The sequence below is a fragment of the Pholis gunnellus genome, assembly GCF_910591455.1.
Source record: "Pholis gunnellus genome assembly, chromosome: 8".
Lineage (NCBI taxonomy): Eukaryota > Metazoa > Chordata > Actinopteri > Perciformes > Pholidae > Pholis > Pholis gunnellus.
The window spans coordinates 16139892-16161233 of NC_136534.1; the positions used below are offsets into that span (position 1 = coordinate 16139892).

Genomic DNA, 21342 nt, shown 5'->3' on the forward strand with positions numbered 1-21342 from the left:
GCCGGGCGTGTGGTTAGCTTAAAGCCCCTCTGAGTTTTGCAGTTGGATGTGGTGGCTTTCTATTCTCACAGCAGCAGGAACCCCATGAGGAATAACAGAAAGGGCTTCATGAGAGCTGAGATCCCCTCAACATTCAGCGATGGAGTACCTGAACGAGAGCGACATGAAGATTGAATGCAAAGAATTTCTCACTGAGCCTTGAAAGTCCATGAAAACCTATTTTTTTACTATGAAGGATGGGGTCTTACATAAACACACTATTTTCTACCACTGAATGAATTTACAGCAGCGGACAATGTATGTTCCTACCTGACTGGGCAGATCGCTGTGTTTCATCAGGTGAGCCGGTCAAAGCACTGTCAAGTGCAGCCAGCTGCTCATCACTCAGGGAAGCTCGCTGTTCACTGGTTACCATTTCAGCGTTGTCGGGTCCAAGAGCTTTCAACTGAGTAACTGAGAGTGCCTGAGGGGGGAACGGAACCGAAATCACACACAAATTCATGAGACATCTACAACATGGTTCATTGGACACTTGCCACTTAAGACGTACTGTATACTGCATACTGCATTGGTTTTTGGTTTCCAGTTATGTAACGGAGGACCTGACACTGTAATGTGGGACTCCTTCAATAGCATAGAAATACAATCCTATTAAAATGACTTGATAAGAGCAAGATTTATTTTTCTTTACTAAACAACGCAACCCGTTTTTTAAAGTTGAATATTTTACATTACATTACAGTCATTTAGCAGACGCTTTTATCCAAAGCGACTTACAATTCAGATTCTATCACATTCTACACCGTAGGCACAGCTACGGAGTAATTTTTGTAATTTTGTATTAAAAATGATATACAGATTTATTTTAAGTTATAGTAAAGTGTAGTAAAACAATCTCAGAAAGGTCAGACTATAGTATGTCTTTAGAGTCATAAAATGTCATAGTTTAGTATACGGAAAAAAAGTAACAGGATAGTATAGTATGTCGAAAAGAGTCATGAAAAAGTAATAGTATAAGCATAGTATGTTAAAAAAATTCATAGTTTAGTATACGGAAAAAAAGTAATGTAAAGGGTAGTATGTCAAAAAAAAGCAATAGTATAGTATGTCGAAAAAGTCCTGAAAAAATCATAAAAAAGTCCTGAAAAAAGGCAAAGTATCGTATCTTGAAAATAAATACAGAATAGTATGTTGAAAAAAAAGTCATGTTAAATTACAGTATGCCAAAAAGTCATGTTAAATTACAGTATGCCAAAAATAATAGTATGGTATGTCGAAAGAAACCATGAAAAAAATCATAGTATAGTATGTTGAAAAATCATGAAAAAGTCATAGTAGCTATAGTATGTCAACAAAAGTCATGTAAAAGTCATTGTAATGAATCTAGGAAAAAGCAATAGTATAGTTTGTCAAGAAAAAGTCATAGTACAGTATACAATTAAAAAGTCATTAAAAAGTCATAGGATAGTATATATAAATCATAGTCATAAATAGTCATACAAATTAACAAAAAAACTATTGTTAAGTCCAAATATCTGTACTTAAGTACAGTACTTGATCAAATGTATTTAATAACTAGATTTTGCTCCAAGCTGAAAGACGATGGAAATCAAGAACAAAAGTTTGTGAAAGTTACTTACAGCACAGTGTCGTATGTGCCGGATGCAGGACTTGCTGATAAATGAGAAGACAGCCGGGTCTAAAGAAGCCAACTCAGTTGGGTCCAACCCAGCTGAGGGAGACGAAAACAGCTCGTCAGTATATTTGTTAAAAGCTGCTCGGCACAGAATGAAAAAACTAGTTTCTGCACCAGCCAACAATGTACAGTACTTCCGGAGAATAATACACTTGGGTTTTGTGTGCAAAGAACACAGAGTAGAGGTGATTGTCTAACCAATGATGTTGCCCAGCTCAGACACAATTGCTTCAGACCAGGTGTTGGGTTTTCCAAATGCAGACACAGCAAGATTTTTCAACTGTTGTGCAACCTTGTAGGAGCATTGAACATCATCCATTGAGCCCACAGCGTCCCTGAGACACACACAGACACATCATAACATAGTACAAATATTTGATTCTTCTCTAAAGAATGCATACTTTGTGAACTTAACAAAAAGCTTGAAAGAAACTTCACTTTTGATTGTGAAACCATATTTGGTTGAAAACTATTTAAGCTTCCAGAATTGTTTTTGTTAAGTATACAAATTGGACATTAAGACCAGAGGTTAAAACATAAGGGTAACCATGGTGGAGGTGCATGAGAGAAATACAGAGTTTGTATAATATAATATTTTTGTATCTCTCTCTTGACTGATCTAAAGTTACTAGTAGTGAGTTCTGTATGGTGCACAAACTTGAAGGCGTTCACGTCGAGCTGTCCGAACTCTCTGGAGTTTAGGCCACAGATGAACTGGCTCAGTGCTACCATGTCTGCAGCATCCAGCTGCTGCACTGTCAGGTTGCTATATGAAGCAACACCCTTCCACACCGCCTCCAACTAGTGAGACAGGTAATCTTGATTAGTGAACATCATGGTAATCAGTATATGAGTCGTAGCAAGCCCCCAGGAAGAGCACCAGGGTTTGAAGCACATTTTACATAGTGGCAAAATGGTGGAATTACAACCCAAAAATACTTTTTCCAATAGACTTATATTTGGAAAGAGATGGACGTAAATCAACGGATATTTTCAACTTTCAACTTCCCAGCACGAACACTTGAATAGCCCTAATTTGAATCATAAGGTCCTAAAAGTTGTATAGTGCACTAACAGTCAAATCCAGAACTATTTTTCTCCCTCGGTTTATGTGAATGAGCCTGTGAACAAGGTTCGACCGGGAGCTGGGAGGCAGACTTAAAGGAACCGCTAGTGTGCATGCTCTACGGGCCCATAGATGTGGAAGGAGGCCGAAAAACGCTGAGAGATCCCGGATCCAACGCTGTTTCCAGTTTTCTTCATACATTAATGAGTAGTAGTCATGAACATATGAAGCTGGTTTTATTCTTCACCTGTGTCTCCTTCCAGCCACATTTGTTAATTTCCTCCACAGTGTCCAGGGTGAGGGGGAGCTTCTCCAGGTTTGCATTGGAGAAGCCCTGAGTTATGCATCCCATCTGTATCACCATACTCTCATTCATCTGTGACACTGGGCCCAATACCTGCAGAAACACACAGAAACAATCAAGTGAATCAAGCTTTTAATCAGAAAGTGATTGTGATGAACATAAAATGCTGGGTGTCTATATCAATACATGCAATGACAACATAAAAAAAGTTCTTGATTCACATTTTGAATAACTTGAATTGACATTCATTGTATTCTTTATGCACTTTCAGTTTTGATGATTAAACACATCATTTTTTAGATATTAGGTTGTGGGAGAGATTTTTTCAAACTTCAACATTTTGTTAAAAAGTTAAGGTTCAGGTGCCCTCCAAAATAATGTTCCTGCAGTCCCTCATTGTGGTGACCTCACTGCCAACCTCCACAACCAAACCAAAAGAATGAAAACCCCAAGAAATGTTAGAACAAGAACAAATTATAAATTGACTTTCTCCCTTTATCAATGCACCAGAGGAGTCCTCTGTTCACTGAATGAACCGAACCAGGATCAGTGCCTCCATTGTACCTCAGTTGCTTTTCTACTGAGCACGGCCAGTTGGTCTTCCCCGTAGTCAGAGACAGCCCCAAGTGTTTCTAAAGTAGCGAGGAAGGTTTTGTCTGACATCTGAGCAAGCTGTGTAGGTTTCCAGTAGACGTTGTCCATTCCCAGTTCTTCAATCAACTCCACAGTGACTTCTTCATCATAATTTCTGGTGGCTGAGAGAGACAAGAGAGAAACACGTAGCAGGTGAGAAATAGAAAACTACAGTGGAGCAATGCATCACCATTTGTTTTGCGCGGTATCACTAGGTCTCTTTTTACATGCTGCATTTGGTGTGGTGGTGGTGAGATCGAAGATTTTTTTTCCCAGGGCTTTTGAGGGGCGCATGCCCGACTTCAGGAAATAGAGAACGTCCTTCATCCAGGGCTGACACAGACAGAGAGGGAACAAATAAAGAAAACGGTATTATAAGAAATACATGCACAAATTATTGCGACCGGAAGAGTGCGGCGCTGAACTCCCTCTTGATTTTGAGTGATGTATTGATAACAATGTGGAACATTATGAGCTGCATCAGTGGTCAGATGACATGTGATGGTTAAGATAAAAGATACACACCTTATAGGGCAGAGCAGACGTGGCGTTGTCATCCAAAAGGAGGAGAGGACCCAGTGTTTCCATAGTCTCAGCTGTCCAATTAGATGGATCCCTGCAAAATATTAAAAACATTTGCATTACTCTTGCTTTCTCTGCAAGAAAAAGGTGTCCGCAGGGAAACTGTCCTACCCAAAAGTCTGCGTGACCAGCTGAATTATATCTGCCCTGTGGCGCTGAGGAATGTGTTGGCAGGAAGCCATTTCCCGGAGGCTGAAGTTGAGGACATCTGGGGCCATTTGGAGCAGTTGGAAAGGCTGAAGCTCACATAAAAGCGGTCCAAGCTTGGACACAGAATCAGTTGTCAGTCCAGATAGGTCTGGCCCCTGCAAATACATAGTGAATATCTTAGGTTGATGTTCACACGATAGACTCAAAATGTTATAATAATAGGTGTGGAGCAGTAGGTATAAGCAGTTGACAATTTAAAGGAAAAAGTGAATAATAAATAATCCCAATTGAACACCGATGAAACATTTTGGACCAATGTGTTAGACAGCCACCACCATCAAAACACCACATGAGGAAATATGTGTTGGCAGAGTTCAGGAAACTTGGACCATCTACGCCAAGGAGCATTTTTGCTGCTCTAATAGCTCCTGATGATTCAGCACCTTAATGAGATAGTTGATGTTAGCTTTTCCTTTAACTTATCACCCGTCTGTACCCTTGTGTGTACTTCGGCCAGGCAAAGCAGAGCTCTCTGGGTGAGCGCGGGGCGAGAAGGGGAACGATGAGGTAATGAACTCAGGTTGGCCTCTTCTATCTTCTCGAGTAAGACAGGACACACAGAGTCAGGCAAATCCTCCACCTTCCTAGGCCTGGGATAGTGTAAATGACATAGAGAGCTGTTACATTTTGGTATGGATTTTAAGATAAAGTGTGTTAGAGAAGATATTTTATTTACGGCAGGTGAAGAAGTAAGCATGTGGGAATGTTGTTCATCTCCTCCACAGTGACGGTTTTGAAATAGTCAGCTCTCTCTTTCTCCTTCGTTGCAAAAAGCTTTCTGGCAACCCATCCTGCCTGAAAAGGTATATTTGTTGTCAATTGGTATACTCTACAAATAGTGTATCTACATATGTGTGTATACATACTTTATGTGTGAGTAAATACATACCTGCACTTTAGAGAGCCGCTGCAGAGTCTCTGTTGTGGCCTGAACCATGTCTTCCATATCATTGTCCGCTACATCGTCTATCATCTCAGCGGTTACTCCCTGAAAGACTGAATGTAGCCTCCTGTCCCGGACAATAATGTTTAGTATGTAAGCATGTTAGGCAAATGGCAAAAATGTACAAAGTAACAAGAACATGCAAATAACTGAAACACATATGCCTGCATTAAACAGGAATTTGGTAAAGCTAACAAGGTTTTTTCTACTAAATGTTTGATGTGGAAACTCAGAAGTGATGATTTACGGTGTTAATCTTTTATATAATAATTTCATATAATTTCTTGGTGTCCTCGTATTGTATAGTATTTTATATATTGTTGTTGTATTTGTGTTTTTGGCTATATGGACTCATGAGTCTGAAATAAAATGATGAATGAATATAAGATAATCAAAGATGTTTTAGAGGATTGATAATGTTACTTGCTCATTTGATGACCAATATTCAATGTTATGGAGACATACTTAAGATTTGAAAGCAAGTTTTAATTTGCTTTGATGATCTTGAAAATGACCACCAATTTGAATTAACACCTCTGCCAGTCACAACACAAACAATTCAGCCGTATTATTGTCAGGCTTTTGTAGTGATTGGAAGTTCTGCTTTTTGTTCACTGCTGTATATCTTACCAATGAAACTTCTTTCCATTACGCATCTTTTTTGCAAGGAGAGCTGCCTATAAGTCGGAAAGATTGCACCAATTTTTAGTATATACAACTCATTACTTAACAATCAACAGATACATTATGAAAGTAACTCTAATCCACATTGGTTTATTGTGAATGTTTTAAGAACAACAATAATAAGACAGATAATTCAAAATATGTTGAAAATGTGTATGCATAATGAAATGGGTTGATAGGTCATTGCTGTTGACAGAGGAGGTATTCAGGGACATTACCTGTGGCCGAGACCAATTTTTATTCACAACTTGGTCCAAAGAGATGTGTGCTTTGTCCAGTTTGTTTAGAGAAAGCCTGTGAAGCAAACGGCCGGACAACTTCTCCACCATCTCTGAGGGAACCATTTGTCCAAGCGGCTACAGGGAGATATTCAATTATTTCTCAAATTTAGGTCACAGTGTTTATAAATGAAATGACACATATGAACCAAATCACAGTTTATTTGAGAATGAGAGTTGGATTTTCATATAAATCTGGAGGCAACAGAGTCATAGTTGGTGGTAATAAATAAAGTTCACTTGTAATTCCTGCAGCTCTCTCCTTACTCACCCCCTGCAGCATAGCCATCAGCTGCCCCTTTGTCATCTGCATGCACATGTTGTTCAGGCCCTCTTTATCAGGCAGTATGTTCTTGACATTCTTGAGCACACTGCTTGGCAAACCACCTGCAACTGACTGAAGATACTGAGGAAGTGAGAGCATAAGAGCGCCAGACTTCAAGCAGTCGTGCAAGCTCACGTTGTTGCAAAGCAATTTCTTGGACAGGGTGCGCTGCTGGCCCCGTGTCCATTGGACGGTGGATCCCACATTTTTGAGTAACTCTTTGAGTCGTTTGACGGGAATCTCGGACAGCTGTTTGGGAGACAGCAAGGCAACACTTATGCCCAGCTTGCCTAGTGCTTCAGCGCTGTTTGTATTTGACATCAGAGACTTGACCAGACTCGTCTTCAGCTTTAGTCAGTAGAGGGTAAGAAGACAAAAGAAAAAGAAAATGTTACTTCTGTTCTGGCTGAGGGGGCCATGGGTTGAGGTTTGGGTAAGTTTAAGCAAGTAATTGCTACCTGTTTGATCTTGGGGTTGCTGAAGTCATCGCAGTTGTTAAGCTCAGAGAGGAGTTTCCTGCTGATGTTAGGAGTCAAGTCTGGAGCAGCGGAAACTTGACAGGCCAGTATGCCGAGCCTGACGAGGAAGTGGATAAGTAGCAATTATTTAAACCTTGAAATTGAATCAGCTCTCTGTAATGTTGAGTACATTCACTTGTATACAGGATTATCACAATACTAATGTTCCATTCTCTGTCATATAATGAGTGACTGTATGTGTAATGATTTCTCTCTTAGCTGTTAAGACCTTTCCTCCTTAAAGAGAGAGTGGAAGGTTTCATCTGTCCTCTTCAGTTTTACCAAGAAATGACATGGGAAAGTCAGAAAAACCTGAACATATCTAGAAAGTTATAGAAAGTATAGATCTAGATTCGGACACAGAGTCTTTATGTTTTAAGTTTGTCATTAGTTTTTAACTGTAAAGCACATTCATGCATAAATACTTGTCCACATTCTCAGCAAACTCCATCTTTCCACGGAAGCACTCTTGAAATCTTTGGAGAAACTTCTTGCCCAGGCTTGGATTGATCTTAGAGGTCATATTCATAGCGGATGTGAACTGGGCTGAGCGGAAAAATTCACACAGCTAGAGGAGAAAATGAAGGAAACAAAGCAACAGAGCTACACATTAAAATCTTGTCCTTTGCTGCTGGTTGCATTGGCTCTTCATCCTTCTTTGCAGACCATCTAACCTGTTCTTTGGGAGAAGAATCAACGTCTTTTGTTGCTAAACGGGAGACGAAAGGTCCCATCATGGTCAACGCCTCCAGGTTCAGCCATTCCAGTAAAGGTTGGCAGCTCTTCATCAGCACTACGGAGTAAATGAGGCTGTTACTAGTCACATTCATACTTAACAGAAAAGTGACAACAGGAAAAAGATGCAGGGTTTCTGTGATACAAACAATCCCCCATTGTCCTTTGTCCTTGCTCTTATCACAGATTTTCTCCTGCCTGATTTTTTAAAAAGTTTTTTTATGACACAGTTGTCCACTTGCTCTGTAGGATTTGAGAGGTTCGTCTACCTCCCGCTTTTCCAGTCTCTGTTATTTTTATCCAGTTAGCTTTATTTCAGCTGCTTCGTTCACCTTCTCTTTGCTTTCATTCCCCTTATCTTCCTGTTTCTTTTTCTCTGCAGCCTCTTCATCTATCAAGTGCTTGTGTTTTCCTCTGTGTTGTGACTTCTACTTTAAAAGGGGTTTAGAAGGTTGTCCCTTCTGTCTCTTCCACTTTCTGTTTCACATAGGAGTATGAATTAATCAGATTTTCTCATGAATAGTTGATGATAAATATATCAAAATGTTTGACTTGACTTCATCGTAGAGAATGGTTTCTGACGGTCTTAACTAATTCCTTACTTGATCTTGGGTCAGATGGTGGCCTCATTGTACAGTTGAAGTACTTCTGTGTGATCTGCTCTTTCACCCATCTTACCACCTGAGTCCTTTGGTCTTTAGACATGGGATCATACACCTCCTTCAGCACCTCCATCCTGGAACCAACGACCAATTTTACAATGTTAGGAAAAGCTGCTGAGAGACAGTGGAGGAAGTAATTACATAATGGCACACTCACATTTTTTTCAGGTTTTGGCGTCTTCCTACGTCAGTGGGAAGGTTAAAAGGCATATTCCGCAGCGCAGGTTTGGCAGCCGAGAGCAGTGTGTCATACTCGTCTGAAGTCATGTTGTTTTCACTCCGTGTGGTCAAAGTCGCCCAGCACAGAGGAGCCACAAATGCTTGCATGTAACATGCAGATGCCACCTGAGAGAATGAGAGAGATTGCAGGAATCAATAGAGTGCCAGAAAGCTGCATTAGCTAATGGATTATGTTTTCTTTTCTCAAGATCTTGGCATTAGTTTGGTCTGGAGTACTGACAGAGGAGTTCCTCATCAGCTTGAGCATGGTCGGAAGATTCTTGAAATTCCACATCTTGGTTGTCTAAACGAGATAGAGAAAGAAATAGACAACTAATGTATTCTGGCTAAGAGGTGCAGTTAAACAAATAATAAATAAAATGACCCATAAACCATTAAGATAACAATTGGAATGCTCCGAAAATAACCAATAATTATTGACAGTGGTTTAAGTGCTTGAGTGTGTGTGTGTGTGTGTGTGTGTGTGTGTGTGTGTGTGTATTCGCACCATTTCTTCGTCGGTAGAAACAGAATGCAGGACATTGAGAAAAGTAGGCAGGAGGGCAGATTGCTCAGAGTTTCTCTCTGTCATAGGCAAGTCACTGAAAGTGGATTGAAAGTGGAAACAGTTTTTTGGTCAGTAGAAATGGTTTTAAATATTAAGTGTGACATACTTACAGAATTACCTGTTATTGAAGATAGATTTCAGCTGCATTATCTCAGGCGCGGGGTATCCTGTAACAGAGAAACCCTCCATGTGTATATGTTGCACAGTTAAACAACATCAGGACTGGTCTGATTATTTGCCATGTATTATTGTGTTTTGCGTTATGAGTCTCTCTCTCAGAGGAAGAGAGAGAGAGAGAGAGAGAGAGAGAGAGAGAGAGGACTACAGTAGAACTGTCAGGACATGCCAAAAAGGCCTTTGAATTAAATTAAACTGATTTGAATTGGAGGGAGGGGGAGGGGGGAGGGAGAGAGAGAGAAAGAGAAAGAGAGAGAGAGAGAGAAAGTTCCCTCACCCATAGTCTGGCACTTCCTCATCTGAAGAAAAAAAGACAGACATCAGGGTCATCGTTAAGGTATTATGTAATTGTTTAACTTACTCTCTGTTAATGGTTAGAAAAACTTATTTAACTGAAAAAACATGGGAACAAGACTTAATTGCCGTACTTTGGGGGTTTTATATATACTTTATATACAGTATATGAACAAAAAAAGTTTCTAGACTGATGCAGCAGATGCTGACAAGAAGCTGTGATCTTTAAAAAAACAATTGAGATTAAAGGCACAAAGTGTTCATGGACCTGAAACGCCTGTAATGATGATGGAGGTTCTGCCACAAGTAGGCCATACAGTTGATGGCCTACATCACGAACTACACGGTCTCAATGTGATGATGATGAATTATTATTATTGTAAAAAACTCTTCTCAACAATGAAAGCTTTACTATGTTGGACTTGAAAATAAGAATCTCCTTCAAAGCTAACAAGTATTCAAGAAATGACATACCAGTTTTTTGGCCATGTCTTTGAAGTCACGTTTATTTTTAGGCATCCCATCTGGTGGCATAGCTTAATGAATAATTATGAAAAGACACACATTAACAACATGCATACATTTGGTCTTGCATTGTTTACGACAATGTAATGGTGTTGTTGCATACCCAAGGCTGCACAGGCCACAAAGAGGAGAAAGAAAGATGTTCCTCCTGTCGGGGCCATGGTGAGAAGACCTGTCTGTCTGTTGAACATGAGGACAGAATTCAAAGAAGGCATTCATATCAACACATATTACCGGTCATTTTGACTTTTGTATTCTTTGCATTATGTAATGATATATTTATTTCCATAACAGCAAATGACTCAGGTTTGTTATTCAGTCTCTAGTTGTTGTGGAACCTGTCTCCATGCAAACCACCTCCAGTTTTATGACAAGCTTCCCCCTCTGAGGATTTGTGATCTAGTTGCCACCCTTGTTACCCATCCTACAGGAGGCTCAACGGACTTTGGAGGATAACATGCTGTGAAAAACATGTTTGGAAAAGTACATGATGTGCTTGCCTGCTTCTCCCCTCTTCCTCCATCACTTTTGCATAAACACAAACTTTGAATTCAACATGGACTCTCACACATTGGAGCTCCCTCTCAAACATTTGCATGTTGGTTCTTTGCGTTAAATTTGTTTGCTCTCCATTGATTTTACTTCTCATTTAAATATACGTGATTACCAAAAATGGTAGAGTAAAAATAAAAATGGATAAGGTTTTATTGCCCAACGTTTTATGTGCTGGGTATATAATCAGATATATCAAGAATTACAAAAAAACCCCACAAAAAACAAAAACACATTTATACCTGTACGCTTAAGCAATGTACTAGCTTCAACATAATTACATACCTGAAACTATCAACACATCACAAAGACTGAAAAGAGAAACAAAGATCGTATTGATAATATGTACAAATGACTTTTTACTTACATAATCTGCGTCTGCTACCAGGTAGATTCTTGAAACAATGCAAATTAAAAACAGAAAGGTAAAGATGTGCGTGTTGTTCCTCTGCCTCTCTCACATCTGATGTGAGTTGGCTGGGGGGGGTAAAAGTAGGTGCATCTTATGTAATTATTTCTCTGTGTGTGTGTGTATGTGTGTGAGAGAGAGAGAGAGAGAGAGAGAGAGAGAGAGAGAGAGAGAGAGAGAGAGAGAGAGAGAGAGAGAGAGAGAGAGAGAGAGAGAGAGAGCAGACAGCACTACAGTAGAACTGGCAGGAGAATATAATACTGCATGTCACAGAAAGAAATACTTAAGGAGTCTTTGCTTTGGCAACATGTTTTTATTCATTACGTCATGCCAAAAAGGCCTTTGAATTAAATTGAAATTTAACTGAATTGATTTGAATTGAGAGAGAGAGAGAGATAAAGTTCCCTCACCCTTAGTCTGGCACTTCCAAATGAAAGCTTGTAAAGCTGGATAGGCTGATAAAATCAACACACCATCCAAATACAGAGCTGCATTATATATTATGGAAATATGTGGTCAAAAAGACAGTAACAAAGGAAGATAGCTGTAACCAAACAGTACAAGCTTTATTCACACTCCATAGAGAATATTTGAATGTTAGGGCATTGGCAAAAGTAGGATAAGATTCAGGTTTATTGGCAGCTAGACGCTACAGCTATCGGGCCATTACTGTAGTTTGCAAATGTGTGTGTAGCTGTATTGCAATCCATGTGTATGTAATGAGATTTGTAAATCTGTAAGAGAATCTCTAAATGAATACTGAGATTTGAGAATGTATAGAAAAATCTGCAAATGTGTAAAAAAAAGAATATGTATGCTGTAGTAACTGATACTTGTTTTTTTTAATACATTTTTATTTCCAGCTATTAAATCAAAACACTTACAGCCGATATCTATGTACACATTTACAATTTTGCCTACATATTTTCCATGTACACATTTTTGATTTGCGTATGATGCGTGTGTATGATTGGAAATCTGACAAAACTGTTATCAACTGAGCAATTAGTGGACTGAAGCAAATGTATTAGTGTCTTTGTTGTTTCTAAAATAGAGTCCATACTTGTGTTGCTCTGTACAGACAAAGACACAAAGGAGAAGCATCGTGACTGTTGGGTTTGTTTCACTCCGTGTTTCCTTCCATTTTGGAGCCAATATCCACATGAAGATTTGGGTTGGAGAAGTGATCTGAAAAAGCCCATTGACGCTGGTTAGTGGGTGATATCAAGCTTGTGTGTTAACAGCATGTTTATGGTATTGTTTTATGTTTCTTCTTGTCAACAAATCCCACGGATAAACAAAATCTAACAATGACTTTGTCGATCTCTCGTACTTTCTGATGTCCGTACCCTGTCAGTGGCACTCAACCACACTCCCATTCATGCCTATTAAGTTTGAGTAAAGCATTAATAATGCCTAACATTTGAATTAAAACAAAAGCTCAGAAAAATAACGCTAAAACAGTTGTTGACTAAAGTATTTTCTGTATAGCCAAAGCTTGAAGCCAAAGCTTTATTCCTGCATGGAAAAAAACAAACGAAACGATCAAAGGATTGTTGTCTTTTCATGGGACAGCACAATGAAATTATATCATACCCAAACATGTGACATACGAAACATTATAATGTGTGTGTGTGTGCGTGTGTGTGTGTGTGTGTGTGTGTGTGTGTGTGTGTGTGTGTGTGTGTGTGTGTGTGTGTGTGTGTGTGTGTGTGTGTGTGTGTGTGTGTGTAACTCACCTGCAGCAAACTCACGGATGTCAGCGGGCCTTTTAAGAATTACATCTCTATGAGGAGGAGGACAGAAAATACAAATAGTAACTGTACAACTAAAGTATGATTTGATGCGCAGCTTAGAATAGGTGTTTTAATGTATGTCATTTTTTTCTTGAAACAACTGGCTGCACATACAGACAAACACAGACCTTTTATCATCCTAAACTCAGAGCTAAATGTATTCCAAAAGCAAGCAGTGTGAAGTTAGAACTACATGGAATTGTTTGCCTAACGATATGTGCATGTCAAGCTCAGTAAACTTTTATTTTAAATATTTAGGCTTTAATTCATATTTTGTTTAAGCATGTTCGAGTCTTGTTTTATTTTGTACCTGAGATCTTTGTAATATAAATTTCCAAAGGGGAAATCCTCTTTAGCGCAAATGTAGATTAAATATAGTAATACTGTTACTATCTGTAATTCTCTTTAGGTTGACTATATTGTTAACTTGCTGGTGTGTTTTATCAGACAATACTATTAAATACAACTGATTAAGGATGCCACCACGCTAATTAGGAGGAGAAACAAGAGTAGACTCATTTACATGTGTTCATAAAGGCTGGCCTTGGTTTGTTTAAGCTTTGCCTGTCCACGAGAGCAAGCTTACTTCTGTGTGACATCAGGATCTCAGTCTCCAACGCCACTAGCAATAGTAAAGTTCACCAACACGCACACCACGAGCCTTTTTATTGTCTAAAAGCAAAAGAAGTTGATCTAGCTGACGTTACCTTAGCAAGCCCCCAATCAGTGCCTCTACTTCTGGATGCGATCTCAAATATGTCTCGTTGTCGACTCTCGTTTTGATCTGACAATCATGAGAAAATGCATTTCAGGCTCGCTGATCAACAGCGTACACATCAAGCTGCTGTTCGTAGCTCTCGTTGGCGGTGTTACCTTAAAGTGTCGCAGCTTCTCTTGCTGCTCAGCACTTAGCGTTAATACTGCGACGTCCAGTTTCGTCAAACCTCCACTTCCAGCCATCATCTGTGTTCGTCTATTTATTGACCTTACTGTGTCCACTGACTGGCGAACGTTTGATACGGTCTGGGCAGAACTGCTGCTATGGAAACGACCTCGATCAATAATGGCGGCGTCCGCGAGGTGGCAGCACGTGACAGGACAATAGTTCCCAGTATATTCTTGTGTCGTAATTACACTTAATCCACGTCTTGATGCAGGAATCATTTGAGAATTACATGACAGGTAAACAGCACGGTTTTGTCTACTTAGAGCCTCTTAAAAAAACCTCAAGAATCCTTCAACTTTTTTATTTTTTCTGTAAAAAGTGTTTTCATCACTCATTAACTTTTCTAATTATACCCCATCACATTCCACATATGACCACAACAATCATATTTCATAAGGTTTGGGCTGATGAATTACTTCCTGGAGGTGACTGTTTAGATTTAGCTGTACAGACACTGAAAACTGTTTAAAATTCCAATTTCATTTTTGACATTTTGTGTCCAAACTCAACATGCTGCTCGGGTTTGTATTAGCTCCCTGTTCCTCCTTCTCTGTGCAATGTGTGCAGTAGAGAATACTAGGCAATATGGCACCCGATTTGCTGAGTGGTAATTTGATTTTAATTTTGCAATATACACATAAACACAAAACTAAGGTAATGAAGGTCTTAACACTATATTTTATCACAGAGGTTCCCTTCAAGACAGAGGCTGAAGATCAGATAATAAAGCAGGACCCAACTTAAGGCCTGTGTCTTATCAATTTATGTTATTTTTACGAGGTAAATATTCCTAGAACCTGGAGTTTAGGGGCCAACACAGAACCTTAGACAAGACAATCAGCCCAACCTAATCAGTTTAAAAGGGAGGACAACTGATGAACAACCAGTGCTTTTGTCAGCAAGAATATGTTTAAACAGAAAGGGCAGGAGGCAAGTGACATATTTGATAAACCTTAATAGAAATTATATACAAACAGAAGATGAGATGGCCTATGAGGCCTACATCTAGTCTACAGTTTATCGACACACTTGGCACAGACTTGAGAAAGAGCAGCGAAAAGGCTGGTTTTGAGACAAAGGCAACAAAAAGTCTATGAGAGGTATTTTAGGAATTAGTTAAAGAATAGTCGAATTTTTGTTTCCAACAGAAGCTCATTGGAGAATGATAACAATTTGAAGTCCATTATCCTTCGTCATCTGTGACACTGGCTAGTCTTATTCCCTTTTCTGCCTGCTCATGAGTGCCTATGGAGAAAGAAATAACTTGTGTTGTTGAAGTGCATGGCTTCTGCCCTCTCCTTCGGCCGCTGTTCTTCTTCATTTTCTTCTTCCCCTTCTTCCACTTCCCCCTGTGGGTTTTTTTTGTAACGAGGAGGGGGAAAAGTCACCAGAGACTGCCCTTCTGGAGGTGTTGGGGCAGAAGGCGGAGGCCGCGGAGCGTCCCCACACTGTATGACGACACTCAGACTCTGGAGTTTAGGCATAAATCTGTCCTTGTGTCTGAAATGAAAAGAAGAGAATTTGACTGAAATAATTTGCTGAGATTTCAAAACTGGGACATCCGTCCACTGGTTATACATGTATCCATGTTTGTTGTACAGCAGGAAATACTATATATTTCTATATGGATATAATATACCTGAATATGTAGGCAGCCAAAATGACCGACAAGAGAAAAAGTGAACCAGATATCCACATGACATGACGTAACACCTCCGCACCACTTTGGACTGGATCAGGAACTGCAGTAAAGACAGGAGAAGACAGTGAGAAATCCTAATAGAGCTGAATAACATCCATACGTGTATGGGTGTAACTGAATGTGTGTGTGTGTGTGTGTGTGTGTGTGTGTGTGTGAGATTTGTGTTGAGCCATGTTTCCTGTGGGTTGTTTCGTTGTTATGCCTCAGCTATTATGATGACATGGCTTCCTGTTGAAACCCAGTGGGGCAGAGGGGGTTTTCAGCACTAAGAGTTCCCTCTCTCTCATCTTTTCCCCCCTAGTCTCTCACACACACACACACACACACACACACACACACACACACACACACACACACACACACACACACACACACACACACACATAAACACCTAATTAACCAAAATGTTTCACTGTCTGCAAGCTGTCTTACCCTCAAACACATCATCATCTGTATCAGAGCTGCCTTCGATGTCTGTGTATACTGGAAACTGCAAGTTAGAGAAAGTAACACAAGAGACGTGGTGAGATACTGGAGGCAGGACAACGATGAGTACTGCAGCAGCAGCACTAATGTCTCTTTGACTCTCACCATGGTGGCAGAGAGGTCATCGTTCAACGGCCCTTTAGCTGAGGAGAGAGAAACCCATGCAGATGACATGTTATCAACAATTTTAACAGAAAGGCAGCCCCTTCATCTAGACAATAAAACATTTGTGAAAAGTAAAAACATACTGTATTGTATATAATGCATTGTTTAGACCAGTGTTTCACACCTGGAGGTTGGGAAGAGGTCACAAGAAAGACCAGCAAGACAGGAACCAGAAATAAACTATTTCTGCTACACAAAATAAAGTCTTTCATCTCATCACATGAAAACAAGGTTTGGGAGTCACTGATCTAGACGGAGTTCTGTTATTGTCATGTTTTGTTAAAAAAAATCATTACCTTTGGATTCAAGACTTATTTAAACATCAAATGTTTTGATCTGCAGACGTTTTTCAGAGTGAAAAGTTCTTTAAATAGAAAAGAAACTCATTCATACTAAATATTCTGTTGCCGACTGCTTCTCTGATATAGCTGCATATTAAGCACAATTGGAAGGGGTGAAAGTAGGTACGTATGAGAGGGTGATTATGACGAGCTTCTTTGGAAAACCTAATCATACGGGAAGGAAACAGGAGGCCCTTCTCCTCAGGTCGTCATGGCTACCTTTGTCTGCGTCCAGGCTGGATCATGTATTACGAAGGAGATAAAGCTCAATCTACAATCCGTTAATCTACATCACTTCCATGTCTCTAAAACCAAAAACACACTTTTTTCTGCCTGCTGGCCCCCGAGCAAGAAAAAGTGCTAATTTGAAGTTTCCACTAACAACAGCTTCAACTAAGCGCACGACCCAATTTTGGAACGGCTTGATTTTCTTACGTTTCTTTCTACATGTATGAGTGTGTTCCTACCTGTCGTGAGCAACCAACTGCTGGCATAGACAGGTGCACTCCAGTCACTCCACTGACCATCATACTCTTCCTTGGTTCTGAGCTGTATCAAGTACTCAACGCCAGGCATTGCATCAGTGATAGTGTAGGAGCGCTTCTTTATCATCTTTATCTACATGGACACATACAGGGAGGCAACCAGGAAAACCTTATTGTTCAGGCCAGAAAAGTAAACACACTCACACCGACAGTGCACGCTCAGAAAGTATTTGTCCACCAGCACGCACCTGCCCATGATATAACGAGGATATAAGAGGTCGGTATTTGACCTCGTAGATTAGTTCATAATAGTTGTCTTGGGGCTTCCAGGTGTTCGGCAAACCCCAGGTGACGGTCATCCTCATCTCCTGTCCCTCCTCCTGTCGAACTGTCACATACGATGGAGGGTCTGGCTTTACTGAGGGAGCAGGAAGTGTTATCCATCAGACCAAACACACACGTGTCACACGGACACACACCCGGCTCGACACACAAACTTACAAATGCTCAGAGGTAGGAAGTGCAGCAGGGCGCTGGTGGCGTTTCCCGTGATGCTCGTAACACACAGGTAGGCCATGTGAGGGGTTCTCTGCTCGTCCTCATTGTGCTCCAGAGCACACCAACAGCGGGAGCGCCGAGATGAGTAGGAGCACTGCGATCGAAGAAATGCCTCTGTCGGGCTGAGAGAAGGAACAACAAGGAAATAACTCACAGGAAGATGGGTGAGATAAAAAAAAGAACATGACTTGTATTGCTGTTGTAGTTTTAACCTTGTTCACCCCCCATGTGGAGTAAAGTAAATGAAAAAGTATTTTTCTGGGGTGCCAAGGTGGTCTAGTGGTCCAGCTGAGTACCCTCTCCCTCCCTCTCCCCTCATTTCCTGTAATTTCTCTACTGTCACATGTCTAACACAAGTGCAAAAAAACTTTTATTTCAACCAATACTTCATTCAATATTTTCTCTGAAACATCAACTTCTCCCAGCACTTCCATTCAACAATTTAAAAATATCTGAACTGCAAAACTTTAGCAGTTTTCTTCACAAAATGTCATAATTTCTGGTTAACTTTTGAATTTGGAGTCTAAAACATTTCACGCAACACATCAAATGCTCTATGTATGGCATGGTAGGAGGGATGAACCATGACAAGGTGTCAAAGGGGAATAATTCAAAAATATTTATCGCACATCTATGTATATGTGGGAAATTGAGAACTGCTAACAGACCTGATGTGATTGACAGGTCAGTTGACACAGGGACTGAAGAGAAACTGCATCTCAATCATAGTTTGTAATGTTGTTAAAGGTTTGTTGGTAAAGTAGTATTTACTATCGCCACACGCCCACAAGTATAAGTTATTCATTGGGTAGTATTAGTGCCTGTCCTTACCTTTTACTGAGTAAGAGGTAACAGTTAGGCCATACAGTGACGGGCTTCTGAGGTGCCCATTCACAGCGAATCTTACTGCTGGGTGACCTTTTGTAGCAGGACAGGCTGGGATTCTCTGGAGGATCTAACACATAAAGAAGACATGCAGTGATACTGTATATTCATACTAAATATATCTACATCAACCACCAACCAATCACTGAAAGGCTACAACTACAACTTATTTTTGCTATTGAGTAAACTCTCAAATATCTTTTTTTATGAGATAATAAAAAATAGCAATAATACATATTCAGAGTCTAATGTGTCATTTTAAATATTAGTTTTGTCCAACCAACAATCCAAAACACAAAAATATTGAATCAACAATAGTGTAAAACAGAGAAAAGCAGGGCACCATAGCATAAGCATATATGCATATGCATATGCATTAAAGAACATATGTATGTAAATATGTAGCATCTCATTGTTCTACCCCTACATCATTACTCACTAGTTTATTGTCACACTGATGCATTACACCTTTCATTTACACTTACATTCTGAATATGTAGCATAATGCACTTTGCAATGTCTTACTAAAACTGTATTTTATATAGAAAACCTAACGCTAATGCTGAAGTTTTTGTTTTGAAAAACAAGCTATGTTAGGACAAATGAAAGAGCGAAGGATAAATATCCCATGGATCAAATCAAATTGACACTTATAACTTTGATCATCAATTACAACTTGCCTGCTGTTCTGACTCACCTGCAACGTTTACCTTTAAGGAGAACCTCTCTCTGCCTCTGTGATAACAGCTGTACCTCCCAGAGTCCGTCAGTCTTACCGAGGACAGAGACAGTGAAGCCCCTCTCCTCTCAAATGTGATTTCACCCCAGTCTCTGTCTCCTTTTCCCACTATCCTACCGTTCCGCTTCCACTGTAGCCTTGACGTTATGCCTCTTGTTACTCTGCTCCCTTCCTCCGCTCCCTCCTCTTCCTCATAATCGCCCACGCCATCCATCTCCTCAGCCTCCCGGTCGGATTCACCCTTCAGCAGTCTGCTCGCATTGGTTGGCCGGACTGTGTGAGTGGTGGTAGAAGCTGTATATCCTGTCTCTGTAAGTGAGTTAGACTGGTATCCCTCACTTACAGGGTTCTGCGTAGTATGTTTTTTGCTTTTCATCAAAACTCCAGTTTTGCTTATAATGTTTACAGGGGTTGGGGTTGTATTAAAAGAACTCCCTCTTCTGTTGTTTGAACTGTTTGTGTGAATGTTGACCTTCACTCCGTTCACCTCCACACCACCGCTGCAGGTCAAAACCAACTTACTGCCCGGAGATACAACCAACAAACCAGGCGGAGGGTCTGGACAGAAAAACAAACATAATTTACAGAGCTTATACAAACAGGTGTGCTGGTTGTCTTGACCTAGTGTGGGAAATACTTTTTTTATTGTACATTCAGTATTTTGCACAAAATGACAAGTTCTTGAGCATCGGTTGCTGTCGACTACACACGGCACAGATAGAACTCTTTTTTAACTTCCTCTTTTAAGAGGCATCTTTTCTTTTTATATCATGCCCTCTCACTTATTTACATTTCTGACATCCCCTAATTACACAGATTTTCGGATTGCACTCAAAACTCAATTAATTATGACTTGAGAAGTATTTACACCCTCCTGTCCATTGCCCTTGCAAACATACTTTCTCTCCCTTATTACTCCCACTTTCCTGTTCCCTGTCTATCTAGCCTAAAGATATGGATATAACTGGCTCTGCAGCTGACAGAAGGTAAAACAACACATCTGCTACTGTGTGTGGACAGGATTTAGGTTTAATACATTTACACATATTCTAACATTTGATTGTGCCTGACCCAGTATATACGTAATTTGTCTGACCTGCGTTAATAATTTGGATAATTAGATATTTTGACACCAAAGTAAAAGGAACTTTATCCCCTTTAAGAAAAAATAACTGAACACCTGGAGAAAACAAAAGCTGATTAAATACTTTAAGCAAATAATATGAAGAACATTTATCTGAGTTTCCACAAAAGCTTTACAAAACAACAATTTGGATGTTAAACAACACAGAATGACAATAAAGATAATTTCTTAATGATCTATTAAGATATTATAAACATGTCAAATATGAAAAATAAACAATGTGAAACAATGTAGCACTGTGCTTACACTGCAAACAAAGCAGGCTGCTACAGAGCACGGTTTGATCCATTTACTGTGATTGATAACAATCGGAATAACTCTTGTGGGTGACAATAATGACCCCATAAGCGAACCAAACACCTTACATCTGCTTTTAAAATTATTAATTAAAAGTAAGTCAGAACATGGCTTGTTTTTACCTACATGGCAGGATCAACCACAAAGATTATTACCTTTTCTCGGACACGTTCCTTCGAAAATGCCTTGGACCCGTGCGGCGCACAGAACCCACAGCAAAGGGAGAAAAAACCGCATGTTTGCGCATAAGTCTCCCCTCACCCGGTCCTCACACCATCACTTACACGCAAACAGCACCAGTTGGAGATTATTGTGGTTCTCATCAATCTCTTCACACGAACAACAACAACAAAAAACGAAAGTCCTCCTGCACAGACGGGGCTGTTAAAGCACAGTTACCGGTTTCCTCTGGTTGCAG

The 21342-nt window shown here is 40.0% G+C and overlaps 3 protein-coding genes across 3 annotated transcripts; all 3 read right to left on the minus strand.

The window, feature by feature from the left end:
- Positions 1–65: 65 nt before the first annotated feature.
- Positions 66–10580, minus strand: otoa (otoancorin; the record flags this gene model as incomplete). The annotated part of the gene is made up of 24 exons (XM_079165473.1): positions 66–148; positions 310–463; positions 1641–1732; positions 1895–2031; positions 2355–2497; positions 3010–3159; positions 3631–3821; positions 3927–4032; positions 4225–4315; positions 4393–4586; positions 4940–5081; positions 5168–5286; positions 5381–5501; positions 6065–6111; positions 6337–6474; positions 6668–7069; positions 7180–7297; positions 7665–7807; positions 7914–8032; positions 8577–8710; positions 8794–8981; positions 9097–9159; positions 10369–10430; positions 10523–10580. 24 exons carry the CDS (start codon positions 10578–10580, stop codon positions 66–68), a joined length of 3195 nt encoding a protein of 1064 aa, XP_079021599.1.
- Positions 10581–12503: 1923 nt separating this feature from the next.
- Positions 12504–14177, minus strand: riiad1 (regulatory subunit of type II PKA R-subunit domain containing 1; the record flags this gene model as incomplete). The annotated part of the gene is made up of 4 exons (XM_079165474.1): positions 14050–14177; positions 13884–13960; positions 13120–13166; positions 12504–12568 (listed from the first exon to the last, which is right to left on the minus strand). Exons 1-4 carry the CDS (start codon positions 14137–14139, stop codon positions 12504–12506), a joined length of 279 nt encoding a protein of 92 aa, XP_079021600.1. The 5' UTR covers positions 14140–14177.
- Positions 14178–14432: 255 nt separating this feature from the next.
- il6r (interleukin 6 receptor) lies at positions 14433–21296 on the minus strand. Its single transcript, XM_079164150.1, has 10 exons — positions 21080–21296; positions 19442–20041; positions 18691–18814; positions 17803–17981; positions 17550–17719; positions 17284–17434; positions 16416–16453; positions 16257–16314; positions 15762–15864; positions 14433–15622 (listed from the first exon to the last, which is right to left on the minus strand). The coding sequence occupies exons 1-10, from the start codon at positions 21159–21161 to the stop codon at positions 15358–15360; spliced, it is 1770 nt and encodes a 589-aa protein (XP_079020276.1). The 5' UTR covers positions 21162–21296; the 3' UTR covers positions 14433–15357.
- Positions 21297–21342: the final 46 nt, after the last annotated feature.

Coding starts and splice junctions, on each gene's coding strand:
- il6r (XM_079164150.1), bottom strand. CDS start 21,161: ATGCGGTTTTTTCTCCCTTTGCTGTGGGTTCTGTGCGCCGCACGGGTC. Junction 17,982..18,690: donor TACCTCTTACTCAGTAAAAG/GTAAGGACAGGC, acceptor TCCTTCTCTCAG/CCCGACAGAGGCATTTCTTC. Junction 16,454..17,283: donor CAGTTGGTTGCTCACGACAG/GTAGGAACACAC, acceptor CTCTCTCCTCAG/CTAAAGGGCCGTTGAACGAT.